At 33.2% G+C, this 26,437-nt stretch overlaps 1 protein-coding gene across 1 annotated transcript in view; it reads left to right on the top strand.

Moving 5' to 3' along the window:
- LOC114337661 (N-terminal kinase-like protein) overlaps positions 1-26,437 on the top strand; it is a 126,803-nt gene that overhangs the window by 52,148 nt on the left and 48,218 nt on the right. The window contains exons 3-4 of the mRNA XM_028288172.1: positions 521-741; positions 11,801-11,891. Coding sequence (XP_028143973.1) covers positions 521-741; positions 11,801-11,891 — 312 coding nt within the window. The remainder of the gene's footprint in view (positions 1-520; positions 742-11,800; positions 11,892-26,437) is intronic.

The following is a 26,437-nucleotide window of genomic DNA, read 5'->3' as shown; positions in this document are numbered from 1 at the left end:
GTTTTTGGTGTGTTCAGTTTAACAAACTGAATTTCGCATAAATTAATTACCTTATCATATATCATTAATTACCTTATCAATTAATTACCTTATCAGACCTTATGTCAATAACTCACTTTGGACATGCATTCGAAAACGTTTCCTAAAACTGCAGAAATGTTTCAACTTTTAAACGCCAGATCTAAATAATTTATTGCCCTTCTGGCCAGATGGTAGAAATCACACTCCAGCGTAGGTTACCACACTCCAGCGCAGGCATCGGTCGCTCGCTGGGCCGAAACAATAATAAATCCTATTACGAGATCTATAAGCAAAACACCTTTTTTTACCAAAAATAAATAAGTATATTATTGACAATTGTTTGCGTTTTAATTAATATTATTTTATATAATTGTTTCCGTCAACACACACACCTACCGGAACAGTTTATTCAGTTTCCCAAAGAAAATGATATTGTCTGAATTATCCGTTGAAAATGGTTTGCTTTGTTTTATAAATATTTAATTTTTGTATTTTTTAGAGAGCTTTATCTTTTTTAAACAATGATGGTAACTTAAGGCATAACAATGTCAACATTTGGTCAGTTTTTGTTAATTCTTCTGGAGAATGGAAATTAGGAGGTTTTGAGTATGTGTCGAGTACACAAGAAACGAATTTACCATCTAAAGTAATTTCTACTCTAGATATCTATAGTCCTCCAGAAAAAAATGATCCAACCAAACAAAGGGCCATGACAAAATGGTAAGTGTTTGTTTATTATCTTAACAAATAAATAAAGAAAATGTGCAAGTGAGTGAGTTTTGTGTCGTCCTGTATATCAACTAAAAATAATCTCAAATTTGGTTCGGATTGAATACATGTACTGGTACATGCTAGACTAGTGAGTAGAATAAGATCAAGAATTCCGTTATTCAAAACAATGACGAAGTGAGAAATGATTCAGTCGAAATATAGGAGAATATGCTTCAAGAAATAATCGATATCATTAGAAGCATGAATAACTGCAATTACAATGACTCGTGGGAAACATAAACGTTTTTGAAAAAAATAATTATTACAATTTTGGTTCATTGTTCATGGTTTAAAAAATTTACAATTGCTTTTTGACAAATACACTATTTTATCTTCTGTGTTTTAACGTTTTCTTGGAAATATTTGTATTCAAATTTGCTACAAGGCAAAGAAAAATAAATAATACAGCTGTGCTACTTTAGAGTTTCAGCATTATCTCGTGGGATTCGCACAAGGAGATTAGAATGGACCGAATAACATCAAATTTGGCAAGAGCGAGAATGGGCAAACATTCTTTTCACCGATGAATCAAGGTTTGGTTTACGACAAGATTCACGAAGATTGAGGACGTGGCTAACACCTAGCAACGCATCTCGCTTGCAAACGTTCAAAAAGTTGACAAATATCTAGGAGGAACTTTGATGGCTTGGGCTGGATTATTATCAATAGGTTTTCGAACTGATCTCGTTTGATGGCTTGGGCTGGATTATTATCAATAGGTTTTCGAACTGATCTCGTTCATATTGAAAGATTTTTAACAGCAAATGAATATCGAGATCATATTCTTGAACCTATTGTTCGTCCATATGCTGCACAATTCGGAAAATGCAGAAAATGTCTGTGTACTGATGCAAGACAATGCACGTCCGCATGTTGTAAGAGTCATGAGAAATTTTTTAGAGCAGAAAAATGTTCAGGTATTGCCCTGGCCTACCCATCCCCCTGATTTGAATCCCATCGAGCACGTTTGTGATATGCTAACAAGGCGTGTACAACAGAAGGATTCGTGTTCCAGAGAAGAGAAGAGCTGCTAAAGTGTATGCAAGAGCAATGGCAACAAATTGAGCAAGACGATATTAACAATTTGATAAGATTAATAATAGAGGTGGTCATACACTCTACTAACGGCAGCCCTAGACTTTATTTTTAAATTTTAGTTGAGAATTTTTGTTTAATTATTTTTTTCAATTTTTACAACGACCGGTTGTTGTGTTATTCGCAATTTATCATTAAGCAACGTCCAGATATGTTGAATTTTAACATTTTCCAAATAAATTGTCAATTCACCATTTAATTATTCTTGGATTAGTTTGTTCTCTAAACCATATTGATGTGTGTATATAAAATTTAAAATATTTTAAAAGTAATTTTCAATTTTGATAAAAAAAAGTAAGAAAATTTCAGGAGTGAATTTTGTGCCACTTTAAGTACCAAAAAAATTATTATAAAATTTCATTTCAAGTCAATAAAAAATCTAAATCGTCAATCAAGATCATATAAAAAATTCTTAAACAATAAGCAATTAAATTTAAGTGCTTAGTTTTTAAGTATGTAGGACCGTCGAATTCATTAAAATTTTCATGTGAATGATTTTTCTTTTTATATTTTAAGATAAGGATTCAATTTGAAAATCATATACTTACATGGTCTATCTAAAAAAAGGTTTAATTTTTTCAGCTCATAACCTTATATTTTAAACTAATTTTAAAATGTAGTCTTCAAACTTCTACCGTTTAAATATGCCGCCCTCTATAAAATGCATGCTGGAAATTTATTTGTGGAAGATTTTTCATAAATATATATGAGCAATATTTTTACTATTCGACCACTTTTTTAGGGGAGTATCCGCGAATTTTTGCCAAATTTTAGTACTAGTAAAGCTATTTTTTTTAGCCCTCTAGGTGCCCCTGGGCTTGAGATATGCCCCTTGAAAGGGGCCGATTTTAGCACACAAGGCCTCATTTTCTTGTTATAATGTCAAGTTTTTGATGAAATAATTTGCAAAACCGCGAGAAATACGTTTTATTTTATAGATAAAAACGAAAAGGAAACTTCCAAGAATTTTATGATTTTCAACTAATTGTCAAAATTTAACGAAAATTGGAAAAAAATGTAGAACGCGGCAAATGAAAAAGCTTTTAAATACTTTCCAAACGAACATTTTTTGTAAATTAAAATCCATCTATACCCTGTTTTTAAACCAGGAGTAGTAAACTCACAACAAATAACATCCGTAGAAAAATCACCAGATTCATTTTCTTTTTTGGTTGATTATGCGCTGTCCCGGCCAGACAGCAATCTTACACTTTTGGCCAAGAAACGCATAAGCGCCCAATACTCCACAAGGAGGGATGGAACGAGAGAGATGTCAACCTTCTACGGTAATCCATAAATATTATATTATACCAATAAGTCGTCAAAGAGTTCTAAAAACAACTGTTTATTTTATAAATACAGACTAAAAATCTACAAATTAAAGGAATAACGCAGAAAAAACAAAAAATCGCTGATATTCTTGTTCTCATGATAATTTTTCAGTGCGTCATTAATTATGACGTCATATACTGTATTGGCTGTGTCGAGACTTATTTCATGTAATTATTGACGAATCTGACAGATGCCACAATCGTACTTAGCCATAGGTGAAAAGCTTGTGGAATTAGTAATTTAGTAGATTTGATTTTTACACAATAGGTTTGTTCCAACACGGTCGAGAACCGTCACGAAACGGTAATGCTCCTGCGCAGTAAACAAAATCCGTTCCAACAAAAATATGATCGTCATCGGATCGTCCTTCCCACTGTTCCAACAAGAATTGTGATCTTTTAGTGACGGTTTCGTGATGATCATTTGAGTAATCGGGAAATAGGGTTTTTCATTGATTGTCATTTGTTTCGAGCTTTTGTCATGTGTCACATAATATTAATATATCTACGGCATACGTCTTTAGCTTTATCATTGAATATACCAACAACAATATACATAATTGATAGATAAATCAGTGATCAGTCAGGTAACCGTTCCAACATCGGTTTCCAAATTACCGTCATGGGACGATAACTGGGCGATACAATTACGAACATGCGCACAACAAACGGTACATGTAGTTTCGTGACGGTTTCTGGACCGTCCAAAAGTTTATGTTGGAACAAACCTAATATGTTAACATGTAGGTATTTTTTATAAAGGGGAATAGAATTAAAAAGTAAACAATATTGTTAATTAAATTTATAAATATGGAATCATTAAAAAATGACACAAAACTATCCATAAACTGTGTTTTTACTTTCTTCTCTAGGTGCTGTCTCCGCTTCAAAAGTTAGCAATCATCAGAGAGATCTTTATTTCTGAAACAGCGGCTCTAAATAATTCATTGTTATTACATCCAAACCAGTTCCTAAGGTTCTTCAGCCATGAGTTACGTCTCCTTACTATGGATCTTTTTCTTGCATAATGACCTGGAGTATTAGATATACATCTCTCATCACATGTCCCATATATCTCAGTATTCTTCTTATTTGTTAGTTCTCGTTCCTTATGCGTAAGTCTCATTACCTCCACGTTGGCTATTCTATCTACTCATGAGATATTTAGCACTCTTCGGTACATCTCGAATGTCTCTAGTCTCCTCACGTCAATGACTAACTTTTAACGAAATAAATTCTAAACCATAACACAAAATAATGCCCAAAGACGTTGTGAAACACAAGTGAAGTCGAATTCGAAATTTCAAAATGACAGGTACACAAAATACTGACCTGAATAATAACCGTCACTTGACTCTTTGACACTTCTAAAAAATGGCCAAAATGGACGAAGTTTTCGTCAAATGTTCGTAATACGTGTATTTGATTGGCTAGAAAAAACGCGCATTCTAAATATCAACGAATCAAACGTAGGTTAGGAATAGACATCTTATGTATATAACCATTGTAATGCTGCATTATTTTTGTGGTTAATCACGGAGCTACCGCTTTTTCCGTCTCATCTAACTTAATGCATTAGAGAGAAATCGAAAAACTGTGACGCACTGAAAAATGATCATGAGAACAAGAATATAACTTAATTAACCTATGAACAATTAAATGCCAATATGTAGTGGCAAAATTTCATAAATGTCAATAGTGTCAAGATTTCGTCAATTTGTGGAGTAAACTTGCCTGCGGTTAGTAGACCAATTACAAACAAGCATTACGGCGCGGTAAATTTGAATCACTTTTTCTAGTTTAAAAACTAGGTATAGTATATTCGAAGATACAGCTGTTTAAAAATAGCCGGTTTGTCGAAAATCACATTTTTTTATCATTTGTAAACTGGTATTACTTTGTCCTGACAATGTCAAATTACATAAAAATGTAGGAGAAGATAGTTCTATATGTATACAACAATCTCTACTTATTGGATTTCTTGGCCCAAGCCGTTAACTATTTTTTTGACCACGTAAAAATTGAGCTTTTTGCTTCATAAATAAACCAACAAACGTTGTGGTTAATGATTTCTCTCATCTGTTTGATTGGTCTGTAATGTTAGAACTCAACAAATTATTAAAATAGAGAACAAAACCTAAATTTTAATCGTTTAAGGAAGCCTATAAGTGATCGAGAACCAAAGATATGGCAGTTTTAATTTTAACTTTAATCTGACGTATCATCTGAGGTAATCTTATGCAGTGACGCCTAGTTTGTCACTTAATACTGCCATTAGTACTAGCACAAATTAAAGTTAAAATCATACTTGTCACTTAATACTGCCATTAGTACTAGCACAAATTAAAGTTAAAATCATACCTGTCATTAACTCTGGCTCTTAAATGAACAAAATGGATGTATCGGCGAATGAGCCTTAAAAGGCACGTAGTCATATAACTCAAAAAAAAAATTAGGCACTCGGGGGAGTGAAAACTTCTTGCGAATCAAGCGCCTTCGAGCTCTATTCAAGCTCTATCCCCCCTCCAACCATTATAACTTCGGTCGAACTTATACGTAATTCAACCTATAGTATATAAATTACTAATATCTCGCTGTGTCGATAAAGATCGCGAGATCAATGCGTTTTCCCTATCCAAAAAGAAGTGCTATACCTATATTATATACATGTTAGGTGCGTCTTATACTATTTATTATATATTGTACATACATATTATAATACATAAACATACAGAATTTATTTCGGCGAAGCGATTCGTGCGCTTGCTTCGCAAGCTCCTTCGGGTACACACTCTATCCCTCCTCCACCCATTATAACTTCGTTCGAACTTATACGCAATTCAACCTATAGTATATAAGTTACTAATATCTCGCCATAGGGATGATGGTCGCGAATTCAATGCTTTTTCCCCATCCAAAAAGTGCACAACGTAGCTAAAGAAGTTTTCACTTTAAAAATACTTTAAACACTAATCAGTTATAATGATTGGAGTAGGAATAGTGTGGTCCTCGTGCGCTTGCTTCGCAAGCTCCTTCGGGTACACACTCTATTCCTCATCCAACCATCGTTCGAAACTTATACGCAATTCAACCTATAGTATAGTATAGTATATATAATGAGAACGTTGAAGTCAATAACTGGGAAAACACTGAGGGACAGAACACCGAAGGACAGAATAAGAGATCTCTGTAACATACAAGACATAGTACGATGGAGAAGATAGAGAAGACGAGAGTGGAATCAGCATGTGACGAGAATGTACAGCAAGAGAATAACCCACATAGCCAGAGATTCAAAGCCAACAGGTAAGAGGCAATAGGAAGGCCCTTTAAAAGGTTGCGAGACAGCTGGCAGTCAACATCACAGCTACGAATACAAGCTCAAAATCGGTTAAAAACAGGTCAAGAGGCCTAATATAAGAAGAAGAAGAAGAAGAACCTATAGTATATAAATTACTAATATCTCGCCGTAGCGATGACGGTCGCGAATTCAATACTTTTTCCCCATCCAAAACGTGAACAACATCGCTAAACAAGTTTTCACTTCAAAAATACTTTAAAAACCAATCAGTTATAATGATTGGAGTAGGGATAATGTAGCCCCTCATGCGCTTGATTCGCAAGCTCCTTCGGGTACACATTCTATCCCTCTTCCAACCATTATAACCAGTAGAACTTATACGCATTTCAACCTATAGTACGAGGGTGGATTGATATAAAACTAGCCTTTAATAGAAAAAAGTTTTTTGGGTTTAAATCGATTTATTTCTCAACATAGTCCCCTTTTAGCTCGATACACTTAGTAAGACGATGTTCCAATTTTTTTATCCCATCCGAATAGTACTTTCGCTCGAGCTCTTCAAAATAGGCCGAAGTTTCAGCTACTAATTCATCATTAGTTGCGAAACGGCGTCCTACGAGCCATTTTTTTAAGTTTGGAAACAGGAATAAGCCGCTGGCGGCAAGATCTGGGGAATACGGTGGGTGTTCAACCAATTCATAGCCCAATTCGTGTAATTTTGCCATAGCGACGGCTGATCGGTGAGCCGGTGCGTTGTCTTGGTGAAAGATCACTTTTTGCGTTCCAAACCGGGACGTTTTGCTGCGTAGTACTCGCCAGTGATTGTTTTTCCTTTTTCCAAGTAGTCGATGTGAATGATGCCCTTCGCATCCCAGAAAACAGTCGCCATCACTTTGCCGGCCGAATGTGCACTCTTTGCCTTCTTCGGCGGGCCTTCGCCGCGTTTGTGCCACTGTTTCGACTGTTCTTTAGTTTCCGGTGTATAATAATGCACCCAGGTTTCCTCAACGGTGATAAATCGGCGAAAGAAATCCTTCGGATCGCGCCGTATCATCGCCAAAAGCGTCTCCGAAGTGGTCACACGTTTTCGCATTTGGTCGATTGTCAGTAAATGCGGCACCCATCGCGCGGACTGCTTTTTCATGTCCAAATTATGCTGAATGATGTTGTATACGCGTTAGTAGGAAATGTTTAGGACCTCTACTAACTCTCGGAGCTTAATTCGACGATCTGCCATAATCATGTCATGAACTTTGTTAATCATTTCCGGCGTGGTGACTTCATTTGGCCTCCCGGGACGCTCAATTCAGCTTTCCAAAATTTTACTGTTGCTAACGAAGGTGTAGCCTCGCCATATACTTCATCCAGGTCGGCTTTGATTTGCACATTCGTTTCCCCCTTTTTGTGGAGGAACTTAATCACCGAACGATACTCAATTTTTTCCATTTTTCCCAAAGCACAAAAATTGTTTGCTTCTGACGGCTGTAAAAACCAAACTAATAGTTTTCAAAACTTAATATTTTGACAGACGTCATGTCATGAATGGCAATTGTCAAAACCGAGAGCAGTTCGATATCAAGTAACGCCATCTATCAAAGGCTAGTTTTATATCAATCTGTCCTAGTATATAAATTACTAGTAACTTGCCGTAGCGATGACGATCGCGAATTTTTCACTTCATAAAACATTGGTTCTCGACCACCTAAAGGCTTCCTTAAACGCGTTTTTAGGTTTTATTATCTATTTTATTAATTCGTTGATTTTTAATATTGTAGAATAATCAAACAGATGAGAGAAATCATTAACCACAACGTGTGTTGGCTTATTTATTAAGCAAAGAGCCCAATTTTTAGGGGGGTCAAAAAATATAGTTAAGATTCGGACCAAGAAATACAATAAGTAGACATTGTTGTATACATATAGAACTATGTACCTTCACCTAAATTTTTATGAAATTTGAGATTGTCAGGAAAAAGTACTATCAGTTTACAAATTATAAAAGATGCGATTTTCGAAAAACTAATTGTTTTTAAATATCTTTGTTAAATTTTGACAATTAGTTGAAAATCAGAAAATTTTGTTTCTTTTCGTTCTTCTTATCCTATAAAATAAAACGTATAGTCTAAGATCCGATATAAGAACGACCTTCACTGATCTGTTTAATGGATAAAAATTATTTGATAATATGTAATTTAGTATGTTAAAAATAATAAAACACCAGGGGTGTCAGGTATAATTTTGTCCAGACTATAATTAATTAATAATTAACAAATGACTTTTTTAAAATAAATTCTACTAAAAATGTTTCGACCCAGGCAGATATTATTCTAGATTTTTTGGATCATTCGAAAGAAAAAGGTCTTTTGTAATTTTTCTCTGAAGTTGATTGTTTTTGAGTTATAAACAATTTAAAACAAAAAAAATTAAAAATGGCGATTTTCAAGGCTCAAAGACATAAGTAAAAAATATCATTTTTGAAATTACAAAGTACCTAAATTCAAGTTCAAACCTTATTCTTATTTATAAGTATTTTGGGTTTATTTCATTTTAAAACTTTGTTTTTAGTTGTTAATGCGATCGCCCGTCTTCCCATAAGGAACCTTCTTCATTAACAATAAATTAGAAAAAATATATTATAGAATAAAACATGGCAAAAATTATTATCAGAACCTGATAGAAGCAGGTTTGAGATTTTTGGGTACTTGATTCTTATGAAAATAATATTTTTTACTTGTGCTTTTAAGCCTCGAAAATCGCCATTTTTCGTTGTTTTTTCAGTTTAAAACTATTGTTTATAACTCGAAAACGATCAACTCACTCTAATCACTTAGTGCGCGAACTGTTTAATGACAACGATGAAGTGCGTCGACTAAAGCGTTTTAAGCCTACAGACTTATTAAACAGATTTAAATAAAATTAATTAACATTTACCACTACATTATTAACTTTGTTTGTTAATTATATGTTAAAGGAAGCCTCTCACTGGAGAGAATTCCTACATGTCATTTGTTCTTCTAATAATTGTCATAAAATTTACTTATTGTTACGAGTGATAACAGATTGTAAATTAAATGGAGCTTAAAAAAAATATTTTTCTTCTTCTTTTATATAGGCAGTACTGCCTGTTTTTCTTCAACGGTGCCTTTCATTCTGCCCCTAAGTTGTCATTCCATCTTTTCCTTGGGCGTCCTATACTTCTCCTGCCTAACGGTGACTTGTCCCTTGCTATTCTTACTATCCTTGATTCAGACATCCTGCTTATGTGCTCATTCCACTCTTCCTTTCTGTTCTTTACCCAGGTATTTATATTGTCTACCCCACATATGCGTCTGATTTCCTCACTTCTTACCCTATCCTTTAGTCCTTTTCCAGCAATCCTTCTTAAGATCTTCATTTCGTTGGTTTCCAGATGTCTTCGTGTTTTGCTTGTATCTGGTCTTGTTTCGACCGTGTAAGTCATAACTGGACTAATAACTGACTTATATATTCGGGCCTTTGTTTCCAATCTTAGGTGTTTGTTTTTCCAAATTGTGTCGTTTAGGCATCCGGCCGTTCTACTGGCTTTAATTATTTGGTCTTTTACCTCTTCTTCGATATTGTTGTCGACTGATAGATTAATTCCCAGATATTTAAAAGTCATTACTTGTTGTATAATTTGATTGTCTAACTCCAATTTGCATCTCATTGGTTCTTTGGCAATTACTAAGGTTTTTGTTTTTTGGGCTGATATTTTCATATTCATTTCTTTTGCGTTAATGTTGAACTCGTGCAATAATCTTTGTAGGTCGTCTTCGCATTCTGCTACTAACACGGTGTCATCAGCGTAACAGAGTATTTTTATCTCTCTATTGCCCATTTTGTACCCTCTTTTTTTCTTCACTTGTTTTATTATTGCATCCAATATTATGTTAAACAGTAGAGGGCTTAGTGAATCTCCTTGCCTGATTCCTGTGTTTGTTTCTATGGGTTCTGTTATTATTCCATTGACTTTCATTTCTGTTTTATATCTTACATATATTTTTCTATCAGTTTTATGATATCCAGTGGTAAATTTTTCTCGTATAGTAGGTGTATCACATCTTTTAATTGGATTCTAATCAAAAATTTTTCACTGATGCTATTCAAATGCATTCATTTTTTCGAATCCTGAGAAAAATAAAAGGTATTTTTGAAAAATTTAAACGCAGAATGAAAGATTACATTATTACCGAGGGCCGAAAGTCCCTGATAACTTCTATAATATTTATTTTAATAAGTTACAGAGGTGAAAAAGTAGAGAAAATTTAGTGTGATTTTTAATTTCAAATATCTCATTCAAAAGAAACTTTTTGTTTATTCTAAATGACTTTCGGCCCTCGGTAATAATGTAATCTTTCATTATGCTTTTAAATTTTTTAAAAATATCTATTAGTTTTTCCAGGACTCGAAAAAAAATGACCATGTCCGTGGTGATATTTTCCAAATCGAACATTCGCTATCTTTGTCATACAACGTACTTAGTCGAACATATATGCTGACAAGTTAGTGACAATTTTAAATATTTGACACGGCTTCAGGAATAGTTTGAGTAAGAAGTTATTTATTGTTTATTATTTATGGAAGATAAAAGTAGAGATAAAAGTAGATAATATATACACCAGGATATAATCTGTAATCCAAGTATTTTGTTGTTAAAGATGTTCAAAATTGAAAACATAGTTAGTGAAAAAATAATCCTATAATTTAAGCGATTACACAAGTAACGTTTATCCAACAACATTCAAAACCTGAACGAAAATCTCTATAATGCTAATAGCAATGTCATTGTCAATTACTTATGTTTACATCTGCAGTTTCCATACCAGTGATAATTTTTCTACACGCAATTTGCAGTGTAAAGAAAGAAAAAGTATGGATAGCTCCGTAAAATATTTGCGCATACACTCTTAAGAGAACAATTACTAAAGACCTTTTTTCTTTCGAGTGATCCAAAAAATCTTAAGATATTGTCTGCCTGGAGCGAAAAAATTTTAGTAGAATTTATAAAAGTCATTTTTAATTATTAAATACTTATAGTCTGGACAAAATGATATCGGGCACCCCTAGTTTTTTATTATTTTTAACATGTTAAATTACATATCAAATAATTTTTAAACAGTGTTTTTCAAATGCGTAATGATTTATTTATAAAGTATAATTTCATTATTTTTTATTAAATTAATATGTTATCATAAAATATAAAAATATAATAATACAAATCAATGTTAAGTATAATTTTTTAATGCTAACACTAACATTTCAGTTCAAGTGATATGTGGGGATTGGGCTGTCTTATATGGGAAGTATTCAATGGACCATTGTACCAACATTCGTCCCTTAGAAACCCTGACAAAGTAAGTTAAAAATTTTCTTAATTTAATAAATATGTACCATATTTAATAAAATAGCTAATATTAGAATAAAACTTGTACAATTAAATGTTTACTAATTTAATTAAAACATATAATAATATGATCATTTATTTTTCTAATAAAAAATAATCAAGAGGTGTAAACCGGGGATCTTGCTGGCCATTCGATAGCTCGTTTTCTTCCAATCCAACGATTTGGAATTGTATTGTTGAAAAACTTACGAACGCCTCGAAGATAATAAAAAGGTGATTGATCTATTCATGAGATGAGGATTTATATTATCAGGACAGAGTCTGGCTAATTTTGGAATTAACTCCAATTTTAAAAATGCCCAGTATTCTTCACCTGTTATGGTTCTATCCCAAAAATAAGGTTTAATAATGGTTTATTATTATTCCTGCCCACACAATGATCTTTTGTCGATACTGCGTGTGTGCCTCCAATGTGGTTTTTTATCTGGCCAGTACCTGCAGGTTTGTTTATTGACAGTGCCATTTAAATGGAAAGTATCCTCATCAGAAAAAAAGATTTGGTTAAAAAATAGTACCTATTAGTGTTAAATGTATTAAACATCATGTCGCAGGACTCCATTCTGCGATCTGCACCGTCTTCAATCAGTTCCTGTACCAATTGTGCTTTATGGGGGATACCTACCATTTTTCTTCTTTTTTTTTAATTACGAACAATTGTTTGACTGATTTGATTTTTGGTTGCATTTATTCTAGTAACCTTATGAGGATCTTCAACCATCGACCAAAAATGTCAGTTTTTGTTTTCTAGAATTGTTCAGAATTGCCTATAGATTTTTTTTTCATATACATATATATATATATATATATATATATATATATATATATATATATATATATATATATATATATATCTATACTTCGTAAGGGGATTTTTCCACATTCTCTATTTCATCTGTTTGATTTCGTACGAGTGGTCGTCAAACCATTAACCTTGGATCTTTTGATCACTGAGTGTGTTTCAAGGATCTACATCTCATGTTTTTAAACATATATTTTACTTACTTTAAGTAATTAGGGAATTAAAACTTGAGACTGTCATTGTCGGACTTGCCGTAGATTTACGCACCTTCTATGTCTAGGTCTCGAATGTTGTTTTTTGATTGGAATGTGTCTAAAGATATTCAACCTCTCATCTTTATTGATAAGCCCAAAGAGGTTGAAGAGGGCGAAACACATTTCTAAGAACTGGTGTTTGGATCTTTGATTCTATTCGAAAAATTTTTCCCAACCCGAAATGGTGGATGTGTGAATTGTTCGTAAGGGGATTTTTCCACATTCTCTATTTCATCTGTTTGATTTCGTACGAGTGGTCGTCAAACCATTAACCTTGGATCTTTTGATCACTGAGTGTGTTTCAAGGATCTACATCTCATGTTTTTAAACATATATTTTACTTACTTTAAGTAATTAGGGAATTAAAACTTGAGACTGTCATTGTCGGACTTGCCGTAGATTTACGCACCTTCTATGTCTAGGTCTCGAATGTTGTTTTTTGATTGGAATGTGTCTAAAGATATTCAACCTCTCATCTTTATTGATAAGCCCAAAGAGGTTGAAGAGGGCGAAACACATTTCTAAGAACTGGTGTTTGGATCTTTGATTCTATTCGAAAAATTTTTCCCAACCCGAAATGGTGGATGTGTGAATTGTTCGTAAGGGGATTTTTCCACATTCTCTATTTCATCTGTTTGATTTCGTACGAGTGGTCGTCAAACCATTAACCTTGGATCTTTTGATCACTGAGTGTGTTTCAAGGATCTACATCTCATGTTTTTAAACATATATTTTACTTACTTTAAGTAATTAGGGAATTAAAACTTGAGACTGTCATTGTCGGACTTGCCGTAGATTTACGCACCTTCTATGTCTAGGTCTCGAATGTTGTTTTTTGATTGGAATGTGTCTAAAGATATTCAACCTCTCATCTTTATTGATAAGCCCAAAGAGGTTGAAGAGGGCGAAACACATTTCTAAGAACTGGTGTTTGGATCTTTGATTCTATTCGAAAAATTTTTCCCAACCCGAAATGGTGGATGTGTGAATTGTTCGTAAGGGGATTTTTCCACATTCTCTATTTCATCTGTTTGATTTCGTACGAGTGGTCGTCAAACCATTAACCTTGGATCTTTTGATCACTGAGTGTGTTTCAAGGATCTACATCTCATGTTTTTAAACATATATTTTACTTACTTTAAGTAATTAGGGAATTAAAACTTGAGACTGTCATTGTCGGACTTGCCGTAGATTTACGCACCTTCTATGTCTAGGTCTCGAATGTTGTTTTTTGATTGGAATGTGTCTAAAGATATTCAACCTCTCATCTTTATTGATAAGCCCAAAGAGGTTGAAGAGGGCGAAACACATTTCTAAGAACTGGTGTTTGGATCTTTGATTCTATTCGAAAAATTTTTCCCAACCCGAAATGGTGGATGTGTGAATTGTTCGTAAGGGGATTTTTCCACATTCTCTATTTCATCTGTTTGATTTCGTACGAGTGGTCGTCAAACCATTAACCTTGGATCTTTTGATCACTGAGTGTGTTTCAAGGATCTACATCTCATGTTTTTAAACATATATTTTACTTACTTTAAGTAATTAGGGAATTAAAACTTGAGACTGTCATTGTCGGACTTGCCGTAGATTTACGCACCTTCTATGTCTAGGTCTCGAATGTTGTTTTTTGATTGGAATGTGTCTAAAGATATTCAACCTCTCATCTTTATTGATAAGCCCAAAGAGGTTGAAGAGGGCGAAACACATTTCTAAGAACTGGTGTTTGGATCTTTGATTCTATTCGAAAAATTTTTCCCAACCCGAAATGGTGGATGTGTGAATTGTTCGTAAGGGGATTTTTCCACATTCTCTATTTCATCTGTTTGATTTCGTACGAGTGGTCGTCAAACCATTAACCTTGGATCTTTTGATCACTGAGTGTGTTTCAAGGATCTACATCTCATGTTTTTAAACATATATTTTACTTACTTTAAGTAATTAGGGAATTAAAACTTGAGACTGTCATTGTCGGACTTGCCGTAGATTTACGCACCTTCTATGTCTAGGTCTCGAATGTTGTTTTTTGATTGGAATGTGTCTAAAGATATTCAACCTCTCATCTTTATTGATAAGCCCAAAGAGGTTGAAGAGGGCGAAACACATTTCTAAGAACTGGTGTTTGGATCTTTGATTCTATTCGAAAAATTTTTCCCAACCCGAAATGGTGGATGTGTGAATTGTTCGTAAGGGGATTTTTCCACATTCTCTATTTCATCTGTATATATATATATATATATATATATATATATATATATATATATATATATATATATATATATATATATATATATATATATATATACGTCTTCAGATCAAGGCGAGATCCGACTAAATCGAGGACAACCCGAGATCCACCAATAGGAAATTAATTATTGGAGTATATTGTTCATAACTATCTTTATAATTAACATATTAATCATGGCACACTTAGAGGGGAAAAGATTTTTGTACTTAAATTTTTCTGATAAATTTACAGCGAAACGAGATCCGTAGCTGAAAAGAGAAGGGGAGGACTTATATAAGAAATTTTAGATATTTACCGGTCAACGCGAGATCACACACTGATGCCAGCTCTAAAGAGTATTAGTCGAGCGATTGGAGCTCGTGTTGTATTGTATATTTCCCACGATATACAGATAGCGTTGCCTCGAATTCTTTATGTAACTTTTAGGTATCGCTTCTTTTGTGTCTTTAACGTCTACCGTGGTTTTCTTTAAATATTTTGAATTTATTGTGTTTCAACCATATCTACTACCCACTTTAACTATAACTATTTAGATTTACCTTTCAGAAAGTCCCTTAGTTTTGTTACATACATAAGGGTGTGAAAAAAGAAAAAGAATACTTTACAAATAATAACCATTTAATAATGATAATTATTTGCAATACAATATTTTAAAACTATACATTTATATTCTTAAAAAACACTTACTACCAAACCAAAATGTAATTATTATATTCTTAAAGAATACAAATTGTTACAAAATAATTATTTAAATGATGGCTTGTTTTAAAAATACATTACAAAAAAGTAAACATTTTTATAATTATTATTAAAATTTAAAAAATAAAATACCTCAATATGTAATTATTATTTGATAGTTAAAAAATGATTTTAAGTAAAATGATTTAAAAGATAAAAAGAAACACACATAATTTTCAGGGTCAACTCCTAATTGCATGAAAAATTGGATTTAGGATTAACCCATCCCCCACTTCAAAGTTGAAATTGTGCCGTTGATTGCTTTTATTTGGAGGGTGAAAAAATATACGTTCATAATAAGTCCGGAAACAGATCTGACTAACTTTAAGCAACTTTTGTTCTACAGAGTTTTTTTAACTTACGTACTAGGTTAATTCAGTAGTAGGTACTAGAGTCACTTGCGACTAAAAATGTTTACTTTTCAACAAAAAAAAAAACACGTTTTTCGGCGGTTTTTCGCAAATTATCAAAAAGTAAGTATTTTATTGAAAAAATATTCTTGGAAAAAATGTAGCATATAAAAAAACGAAAAAATAGTATATTCTTAGTCTATAGAACCACTAAAGGTAAATTTGTAGCTCATAAAAAAGACGATCTTATCCTTCAAATTCCAAATCAAATATTTTAACGTGATACATAGTACCAAAAAATGAAGCTCTTTTCGGGGAAAAACCCATTAATAATTTTTTAAACTGTTTACACAAAGCTTGATTATATTTTATAAAAGTTATATACGGGTAGGAAAGACAACCGAACGAATTTTCGAACGTTTAAACAGACTACATCCCAGATTTACCAATTTCTGGACAATTGATCCAAAGGCTGGATTCTAACAACGAAACAGTTGTGGATTTTCAAGTTTTCAATGAGAGTCAGAATGAAAAACATTAGTGACCTCGAGTATGATGGTTTGGAGAATTTGGCTGGTTATATCTGCCATAAATTGAAGGACTCCAGTATTCAATCCGAAGATGTTTCAACGTACACGTGGGTTGATCATTTGAGTAAGTGTGGTTTATGTAAACCATCAGACACTCTCTTGTCATATATTAAGTAACTGGAGACAGTTTTTCCTTCCATATGAATGGTGATTCCATTTTGGTAACTAAAAATTATTTAGAAAACCTTATGTCCAAAAGTGTAACTGTAGACTGTTCTAACAAAGCGAACAAGTTATTTTTTAGGTCTCGGATGTACTTCCGAAATAAAGAATTAATTAAGTCTCTTAACAACCTAACATTGCGTAAAAGAAAAATTATGAAAACTGCTACATAGTTGCTGTATGTGCTATACGTCTATTTCACATGCACAAAATTTGAATAAAGTGCATGGCATGAAAACTGTAAAACTTATTTTTGTCTTTTCCAAGCCTCTTACTTAAATCTGATGAAATACATTATTTAAAAAGTAAAAAATTTTGTTTTTTTATCAATCCATTAAATTTATGGTTTTATTTTGGGGCTTTTCTTCCCCTTGGTAAAAATTATATTTACTAATGTGTAGGCCACTAATCAGTTTTTGCCAACTAACGAAATATAATAATTTTATTAGATATCTATTATATGAATATTTTTATTTTCCGGATACCAATATAATCAAGAAACTGGAAACTTTACAAAAAACTGAAAATCAATTTAAATAAAAGTAAATAGTTTAATAATTTTCCTCTAAACTATACAAATCACTTAGTTTCTTTTAGTCATAATCCATTCATTTGTACTATTCTCAAATTTCATTCGCGTTCGTATTACGAATGCATAGACGGGATTATGCTTTACTCTGTTGCTGACGTCATGCGCCAATCGGACGAGCTTACGTAACTAGAATATCAGGGTGTGCATATTTCCGGGTCCCGGTGAATTCGTATCTATTTTAATCCCCCATCCTAATTACAGGCCAACTGGCAACTCTGGTGCTCAGTTAATTTTTAAATAACCCATTAACTACCGGTGAATTGCTAACTTTCATTTTTTAAGTATTGTTGATAATCTAATATCGGTATTCCAGGTATTTAGCGCTGCACTCCTAGAAAATGGAAAAATGGCACAGGAAGTGAAACCGATGACGAAACGAAACGCAAAAGAGAAAACTTGGATGATTGTTTTAATAGAAGTAAAATTACAAAACGGTCACCAAGCAAAGCAGGCAACGAAAACAAAGAAGACATGGAAAATGTTATGATTACAATGATGAAAGAGCTAATGAATAAAAACGATGAAATGCTTCAGGAAATAAAACAAATAAAGAAAGAACAACAACAAACCAATAAAGAGTTCATGGATGTAAAAGCAGAGAATCAAAAACTAAAAAAAGAAGTAAAACAGCTACATGAAAGAATGGAGCAACTGGAGAAATTTAGCAAAAAGAAAAGCTTGATCGTAACTGGGTTGAAAGTAGAAACAAATGATTATACGACATTAAAAGAAGAAATAGAAAATTTCATAGCCCAAGAGTTACAAACACAAATAAAACTAAGAAGTGCAACAAAAATAGGAGAAACAGTATGCGCAATAGAAACAGAAACCCTCACGGATAAAATGGAAATCCTAAACAAGCAACGTAAACTAAAACAGCATAAAGATCGTGTCTATATAAACAACGATTGGACATCGAAAGAAAAAGAAATACAAAAGGAAATAACTAAAATAGCAAAGGATGAAAGAAGCAAAGGTAAGCAAACGAAAATCGGCTACAAGAAATTAATAGTGAATGGCAAAATCTGGATATGGGACGAAGAGAGAGAACAGCTGATAGAAAATTCAAAAAACAAACGAAGAACAGCGGCTGAAATATGATATTGATGTGTCAAAAAAAGACTCGGCAATGCAAACGGTTAACGAAAACAAAATAACGCACACAAAATACAGAAAGAATCTCGATAAGAAGAAAAGAACAAAACCCATTAGAATGGGATCTTGGAATATTAGAACCATGCTGGCAGTAGGTAAGATGCAAGAAATAGCTCTTGAAATGAAAAAATACCAACTAGAAATCCTAGCCCTCCAGGAAATACGATGGAAGAAAGAAGGAAAAATTGGGAAGAAAAACGTTAGCATGTATTATTCGGGAGAAAACAAACAGGGAACGAATGGTACGGCATTTATGGTGACCAAAAAAATGAGGGAAAAAGTGATACAATTCAAAGCAGTTAATGAAAGGACATCTTACATAAGAAAATAAACAAGCCAACATCTCGATAGTCAATTGCTATGCACCCACCGAAGAAGCAAACCAAGAAGATAAGGCAGAATTCTACGACATATATTCCGAGGAATGACATATTAATAATATTGGGTGATTTCAATGCAAAGATCGGAAAGGAGAACTATAATCGTAATGTAGCTGGCAAAGAAACCATTCATGAAACTACGAATGATAATGGAGGAGAAATCTGAAACCTAGCAGCAGCAACAAACACATATATAGTTAGTACTGGGCATAAACATAAAAAAGAACACAAAATGACATGGATGATACCAGGAAGAATGGATGGAAACCAAATAGATCATACTCTAATTTCGAAAAAGTTGACACAAATAGTACAAGACGTAAGGTCATATAGAGGGACAAATGGAGGCACTGACCACATATTGTTGATAGCAAAACTTAAGATGAAAATAATCAAAGCAAATAATCATAAGGAAGGAAAAAGGAGGAAATGGAATATAGCCAATCTGAAAACGCAAGAAACAAAGCAACAATATACAGAACAACTGGAACAGAAATTGGGTCAGTACGAGCACATAGAAATACAAGGAGAATGGAAAAACATAAAGAACAGCATAATAGAGACAGGAGAACAAATAATAGGATTCCAAAAAAAAACAAAGAATCGAAAGAATGGTTTGATGAGGAATGTCACCAAAAAAGTCAACTGAAGCACCTCGCAAGAAACAAATGGCTACAAAGTACCGAACAGGAACAACTGGATTAATATAGAAAAGAAAAACAAGAAGCATTGAAACTCTATAGAAGAAAGAAGAACACATGGATCTCTGAACAAATGCAAGAATTAGAAACGAATAATAAAGACAACAAGAAATTGTTCGAATAGATAAAACAACAATACAGTACTAAAAAATCTGCCACAAAAATAAACAAAAAAGATTGGGAAAAACATTTCACGAACCTATACAAAAACGACAACAAGGCATATTCAGAGGATGAGGATATAAGAGATAACAGAGATGAAGAGGAAGGCGCACCTACTTATCAGGAATTCATGGAGGTATTAAAACAACTAAAAGTAAACAAAACGCCAGGGCCAGATGAAATCAACAACGAACTGATCATCAACGGAGGAGAGGAGCTCACGAAGCGAATGCAGAAGTTAATGGTTACAATTTGGAAGGACGAAAGCATGCCCATAGAATGGAAAAACGGACACATCGCACCAATCTTTAAGAAAGGTGATCCAACTAAGTGCTGCAACTACAGACCAATTATGCTACTAAATACAACGTATAAGATATTGACCACAATTATAAGAAACCGACTAAATCAATACACAGAAAAAATTATAGGACCATACCAACAGGGTTTTAGAAAAGGAAGATCAACAATAGATGCAATATACGTACTGACACAAACAATTGAAAAAAGCTATGAAGAAATGAAAAAAATGGAGATACCGACAAAATTAATAAGACTACCTAGAATGACAATAAAAGACTCAACAGCAAAAATTAAAACAAATGAGGGCGATACAAATGACATCAAAATATAACTTGAAGTAAGACAAGGAGACAGTCTGTCAACGACACTATTTAATATCGCTCTAGAAGGAGTAATTAAGGACACAGGGCTGAAAAAGAAAATTATTCAAAGCTCAACACAGATCATAGAATATGCAGATGACCTGGGACTGGTAGCACGAGATAAAAAAAAAGACTAGAAGAGGCACTTTTAACCCTGGTAAGGGAAGCAAAGACGAGAGGATTAATAATCAATCAGAATAAAACAAAATATCTTATAAGCACACGAGACAATGTCAACAGAATAACAGAAATAAAGATAGGTGAAAATACATTCCAGAGAGTAGACTGCTTCAAATACCTGGGGGTGATGGTGGACGGCAAAAACGGAAGGAGTATAGAGATAAACGAAAGAATTAAAGCAGGTAATAGAGTATATTGGAAATATCACCGACTACTCAAGGACAAAAACCTGAGCAAAAAATAAAATCAAAAATATAGACAGCAGCAATCAGATCAGTGATAGCCTATGGAGCAGAAGTAATGTGCCTTACAAAAAAAGACGAAGAAAAGTTAAGAATAATTGAGAGAAAAATTATGAGAAGAATACATGGCCCAGTAAAGACAGAAACAGGGAAATATAGAAAGCTGATAAACCATGAAATAATAAATATAAATAAAGGAAAAGATATAGTAAAATTCATTAAAGCACAAAGGCTCAGATGGTTTGGGCACACACAAAGAAGAGGGATAGAAGAACTGATCAGGAAGATAATGAACTGGAAACCAGTAAAAAATAGACCAAGAGTATGACCAAAAATAAGATGGGAAGATCAACTGCTAGACGAACTATCAAAGATGGAAATTGCAAACTGGAGAGAAAAGGTTCAGGACCGGAGAGAGTGGAAGAAGATAGTAGAGAAGGCAAAAAAAACATCACAACCTATGAACTACGATCTAAAGGAAAAGCGGACTAATTTACCGCGTGAAATGGATGAAAAGAGCTCATATTTGAGGGAACTATACTCTAACAAGAGTGAACGGTCCATATAATAATTCCAGGTATGTACCTGTATAAATTACCCTCCTTGAAGGTGGTGTAAAAGGTACTTATCATTTATGTATTGTCTCTTGGAAGGATTACTAGAGAAAATCCAAATAAATTTTGAAAAAATGGCTGAAATCGCTGAAGTTCTTGTAACAGATTTCGTAATGAGTGAACATGGGTGTAAGTTATTGGTGGTAAGTGATTTTAAATTTCACTCAAAGAAAGTTCTAAAAAGTGGAAAACATGTATGGTACTGTTCTGCATCTGGTTGCCAGGCAACCTGTTATACCGACGGTTAGTTTTTTTTAATATATTAAGTAGTAACTATGTTGGTTATCAACAATTTGATGTCAAAAATGCACATTTTGCCATTTTTTGTCTACCAGTAAGAAGAAAAACATTCAAAACAAAATTTAAGATAACCGCATTATAGAGCATATAAAACGATTTAAACAAGGTTTTATAAATTTCGCTATACTTAATTGTTGCTTATAAAACTATAAATTAAATCAGTTTAACGTTAATATAACTTATGTCAAAATACAACTTATATCTCGATATTAGGTGAAATAGCTCAAAGAAATGAGTAAAAATACACGGTTTTTATGACACTCAGTGTAACTGCGTAACAATTGTTTTAGTTTCTATATGGACGGAATAACAAAATTTATGTAAATCTGACCAATTTAATTATTTATTGACAATTTAAATGAAAAATAGCCGATTTTAAGAATTTTCGTCTATAATTTACAATATTTTACCAAAAAACTGAAAAAAGAACCGATTAGTTTATTGAAATAGCCTTAAAATGAGTTGAAGTAAAATAGAATTGGAGCTTTGTTTATCAATAAACATTAATGAAAAGTATACATTTGCGATAGGCTCTGTGTTGGCTTAATCCGTTACTGTTCAAATTTATTTCTTACGTTTTAAGCTAACTATCTGAGGTACCCCTAAACCCTAAAAATGTCATCAAAACGACTATTTTGAAGCTCTTCCGACTGGATTAAAGAAGCTATTATCGATTCAAACAAAAGTTGTGTATTTTTAATTCTAAATTTCAACTATTTAATTAAAAATAAAGGGTTTCAGTTGAAAATTCAAAGTTGCTACACCCACCGCTTTCGCAGGCAGAATAAGAACCCCGCTATTGCATAAGTATATAGATTTTGGAAAACCAATAAAAAAGCATTCCAAAGTTTTTTCGATATGACGTCTAGTTCTCGAGATATTTGACAATCGCCTTTCTGGACAGAGCCCTTAAATAATGTAAATATTCTTATTCAAGTTAGACATAAGCCGAGTGAGAGAGCTGACCGTGAAATTCATTTGCAATGTTTCCAAATTTACCGGATCTCGGGTTGTCTGCAAAATATATATTTAGCATATACACAACAGATCGCGCGCTCTGCCCTCTACAGCGGATTTAGTGGAACCACTGCAATATAAAATTCACCAAATGGGGTGCAAAATGAGGTCCAGACAAAAATCGATTTCCTTGTACCCCAACCATTGTTACATCGAGATGTCACTATATACACGTGAATACAAGGTGAGATCCAAAATCGGATCTCGCCTTGCAAAACGGATCTCATCTTGTATAGCTTATGATACAAACGGATCTCGCCTTGATATGAAGACATATATATATATATATATATATATATATATATATATATATATATATATATATATATATATATATATATGTATATGAGAGAATCGGCGATTGCATTTTACTTCATTCTGAACACCATCGGTACCCTATACGTATTTCGTCTTCATATCAAAGATTCGTCAGGAGCACCTAGATGTGTGTTCAGCGTAAAATAAAATGCGATATGCCTAGGTAGTTTAATAAACTAAACCGACTTCAGTACACTAGGTACGACATCTTTATGAAATAAAAGAAAGGATTTTTCTCGTATAGAAATAAATCCCCCAGTAACGAACGGCGGAACGGCGAACGTGAAATATGAATTCAAAGCTTTCATAAAAGCAATGAAACGATATAAGTGCTAACATTTTTTCTCACAGATATATCTACAATTATACGTTATTTGCCACACATTCGTCAAGTACGGAGAAACCGTAATATGAGAGATTCGGCGATTGCATTTTACTTCATTCTGAACACCATCGGTACCCTATACTTATTTCGTCTTCATATAAAAGACTCGTTAGGAGCACCTAGATGAGTGTTCAGCGTGAAATAAAATGCGATAAGCCTAGGTAGTTTAATAAACTAAACCGACTTCAGTACGCTAGGTACGACGTCTTTATAAAATAAAGGAAAGGATTTCTCCCGTATAGAAAGAAATCCCCCAGTAGCAAACGGCGAACGTGAAATGTGAATTCAAAGCTTTCATAAAAGCAATGAAACGATATGAGACCATTTTATCTCACAGATATATCTACAATTCGACGTTATTTGCCACGCATTCGTTAAGTACGGACAAACCGTAATATGAGAGAATCGGCGATTGCATTTTACTACATTCTGAACACCATCGGTACCCAATACGTATTTTGTCTTCATGTCAAAGACTCGTCAGGAGCACCTAGATGGTCAAGCAATTTCATTGTTTTTATGAAAGCTTTGAATTCACATTCGCTGTTCGCTACTGGGGGAATTTCTTTCTATACGAGAGAAATCCTTTCCTTTATTATTTTCCTTTTCTATATATACAGGGTGTCCAGAAACTACCGACAAACGAAGACAGGATATTCCTCAGACAATTTTAAGACAATTTAACCCAATTCACTTAGTCCGAAAATGCTTCCTAAGGGAGCTAGGGCTATTTGAAGAAGGCGTTTTATAGTTGTTCTTAAATACCTCCAGAACCCTTCTATTTAGAAAAACGAAAATTGGTACGCTTATTTATCTTCCAGAGATAATCGATTCCATCCATTGCGAATTTCTAATACCGGTCATAGGCGTCCGTTTTGGGTAGGGTAACGGGTACCTATTTTATACCATAATTTTTTCGTATATAATTTTTAAGCATTTTTGACTCTGAATTATTAATCTGTAAGGAATTCTAGTACTAAAAGGTACTCTTGCTTTAAGTCGATAGGATATACAGTTTTCTAGAAAAATCGATTTGAAAATTTTTCGTTTTGTGAATTTGAAAAAAAAAAATAAAAAACGAAAACTGGTACGTATATTTATATTCCAGAGATGAATCGATTTCTTTAATTGCAAATTTTTAGTACCGGCCATATGCGTCCGTTTTTGGTAGGTCAACGGATATTTTACCGCATATTTTTTTGTCTTTAATTTTTAAGCATTTTTGACACTAGATTATTGAATTATGAGGTATTGTAGTACCAAAAGTTACTCTTGCTTTAAGTTGGTGAAATACATCGTTTTTTTTTTATTTTCATTTTTTTTTTCAAATTCAAAAAACGAAAAATTTTCAAATCGATTTTTCTAGAAAACGGTGTGTCCTGCCGACTTAAAGGAAGAGTACCTTTTAGTACTAGAATACCTCAGAATTTAATAATCTAGAGTCACAAATGCTTAAAAGTTAAAGACAAAAAAGTTATGTGATAAAATAACCATAGCCCTACCTAAAACGGACGCCTATGACCGGTACTAGAAATTCGCAATGAATAGAATCGATTTACCTCTGGAAGACAAATATGTGTACCAATTTTCGTTTTTCTATCTAGAACCGTTCTGGAGGCATTTAAGAAAAACTAATTACAAGACGCCATCTTCAAAGAGCTCTAGCTCCCTTAGGAAGCATTTTCGGACTAGGTGAATTGGGTTAAACTGTCTTAAAATTATCTGAGAGACGTCCTGTCTTCGTTTGTCGGTAGAGTTTCTGGACACCCTGTATCTTATATGTATACAGGGTGTTTCATTAATAATTGTCCATATAGTAACTGGAGAAACCTTAGCACAAAATACGAAGATTTAACCTAAAACACTTAAATAAAATGTGGTTCCTTACTGAGTTACAGGGTGTTTTATCTAAAAATTTAAAAACTATTTTTGCTCCGCATTTTAAAACTATTCGACATATCCTTTTCATACTTAGCAGAAAGTGCGACTACTATACACCCTACTAAATTATGATAAATAAACGTTTCTAGCTACTACCAGAGGCGTACGACAGGGGATAGTGAATGGTTGACCCTTCTCAAATTCTACGCCACTGGAGGAATTATCATTTTAGTGCCATTCTTAGATTCTTTAATACTTACTACGTAAATAATATTCTCTTTATTGGTAACGATAAAGTCATTAGTTTTCGAGATATTTGAAGTTAAATATGAAACGGCACAGTTATTTTGATTAATTTATGATATGATTCATATAATATGATTAAAATTTAAAAATTATTTGTACCCAATACTTTAAAACTATTTGGCCTATCCCAATCATACTTAGCAGAAAGTGTACGTACTGTATATCCTACAAAATTTAGATAAATAAACGTTTCTAGCTACTACCAGAGGCGTACGACAGGGGATAGTGGCTGGTTGACCCTTCCCAAATTCTACGCCTCTGACGAAATTGCTATTTTAGTGTTATTTTTTGGTTTTCCAATACTTTTTATGTAAATAATATACTCTTCATTCGTAACGATAAAATGATTAGTTTTCGAGACATTTCAAATTAAAAATGAAGCGATGCAATACATTAATCAAAATAACCGTGTCGTTTAATTTTTAACTTCAAATTTCTCGAAAACTAATGACTTTATCGT

This window comes from Diabrotica virgifera, chromosome 5 (assembly GCF_917563875.1).
Source record: "Diabrotica virgifera virgifera chromosome 5, PGI_DIABVI_V3a".
Classification (NCBI taxonomy): Eukaryota; Metazoa; Arthropoda; class Insecta; order Coleoptera; family Chrysomelidae; genus Diabrotica; species Diabrotica virgifera.
This window is presented reverse-complemented; position numbering and strand designations above follow the sequence as displayed.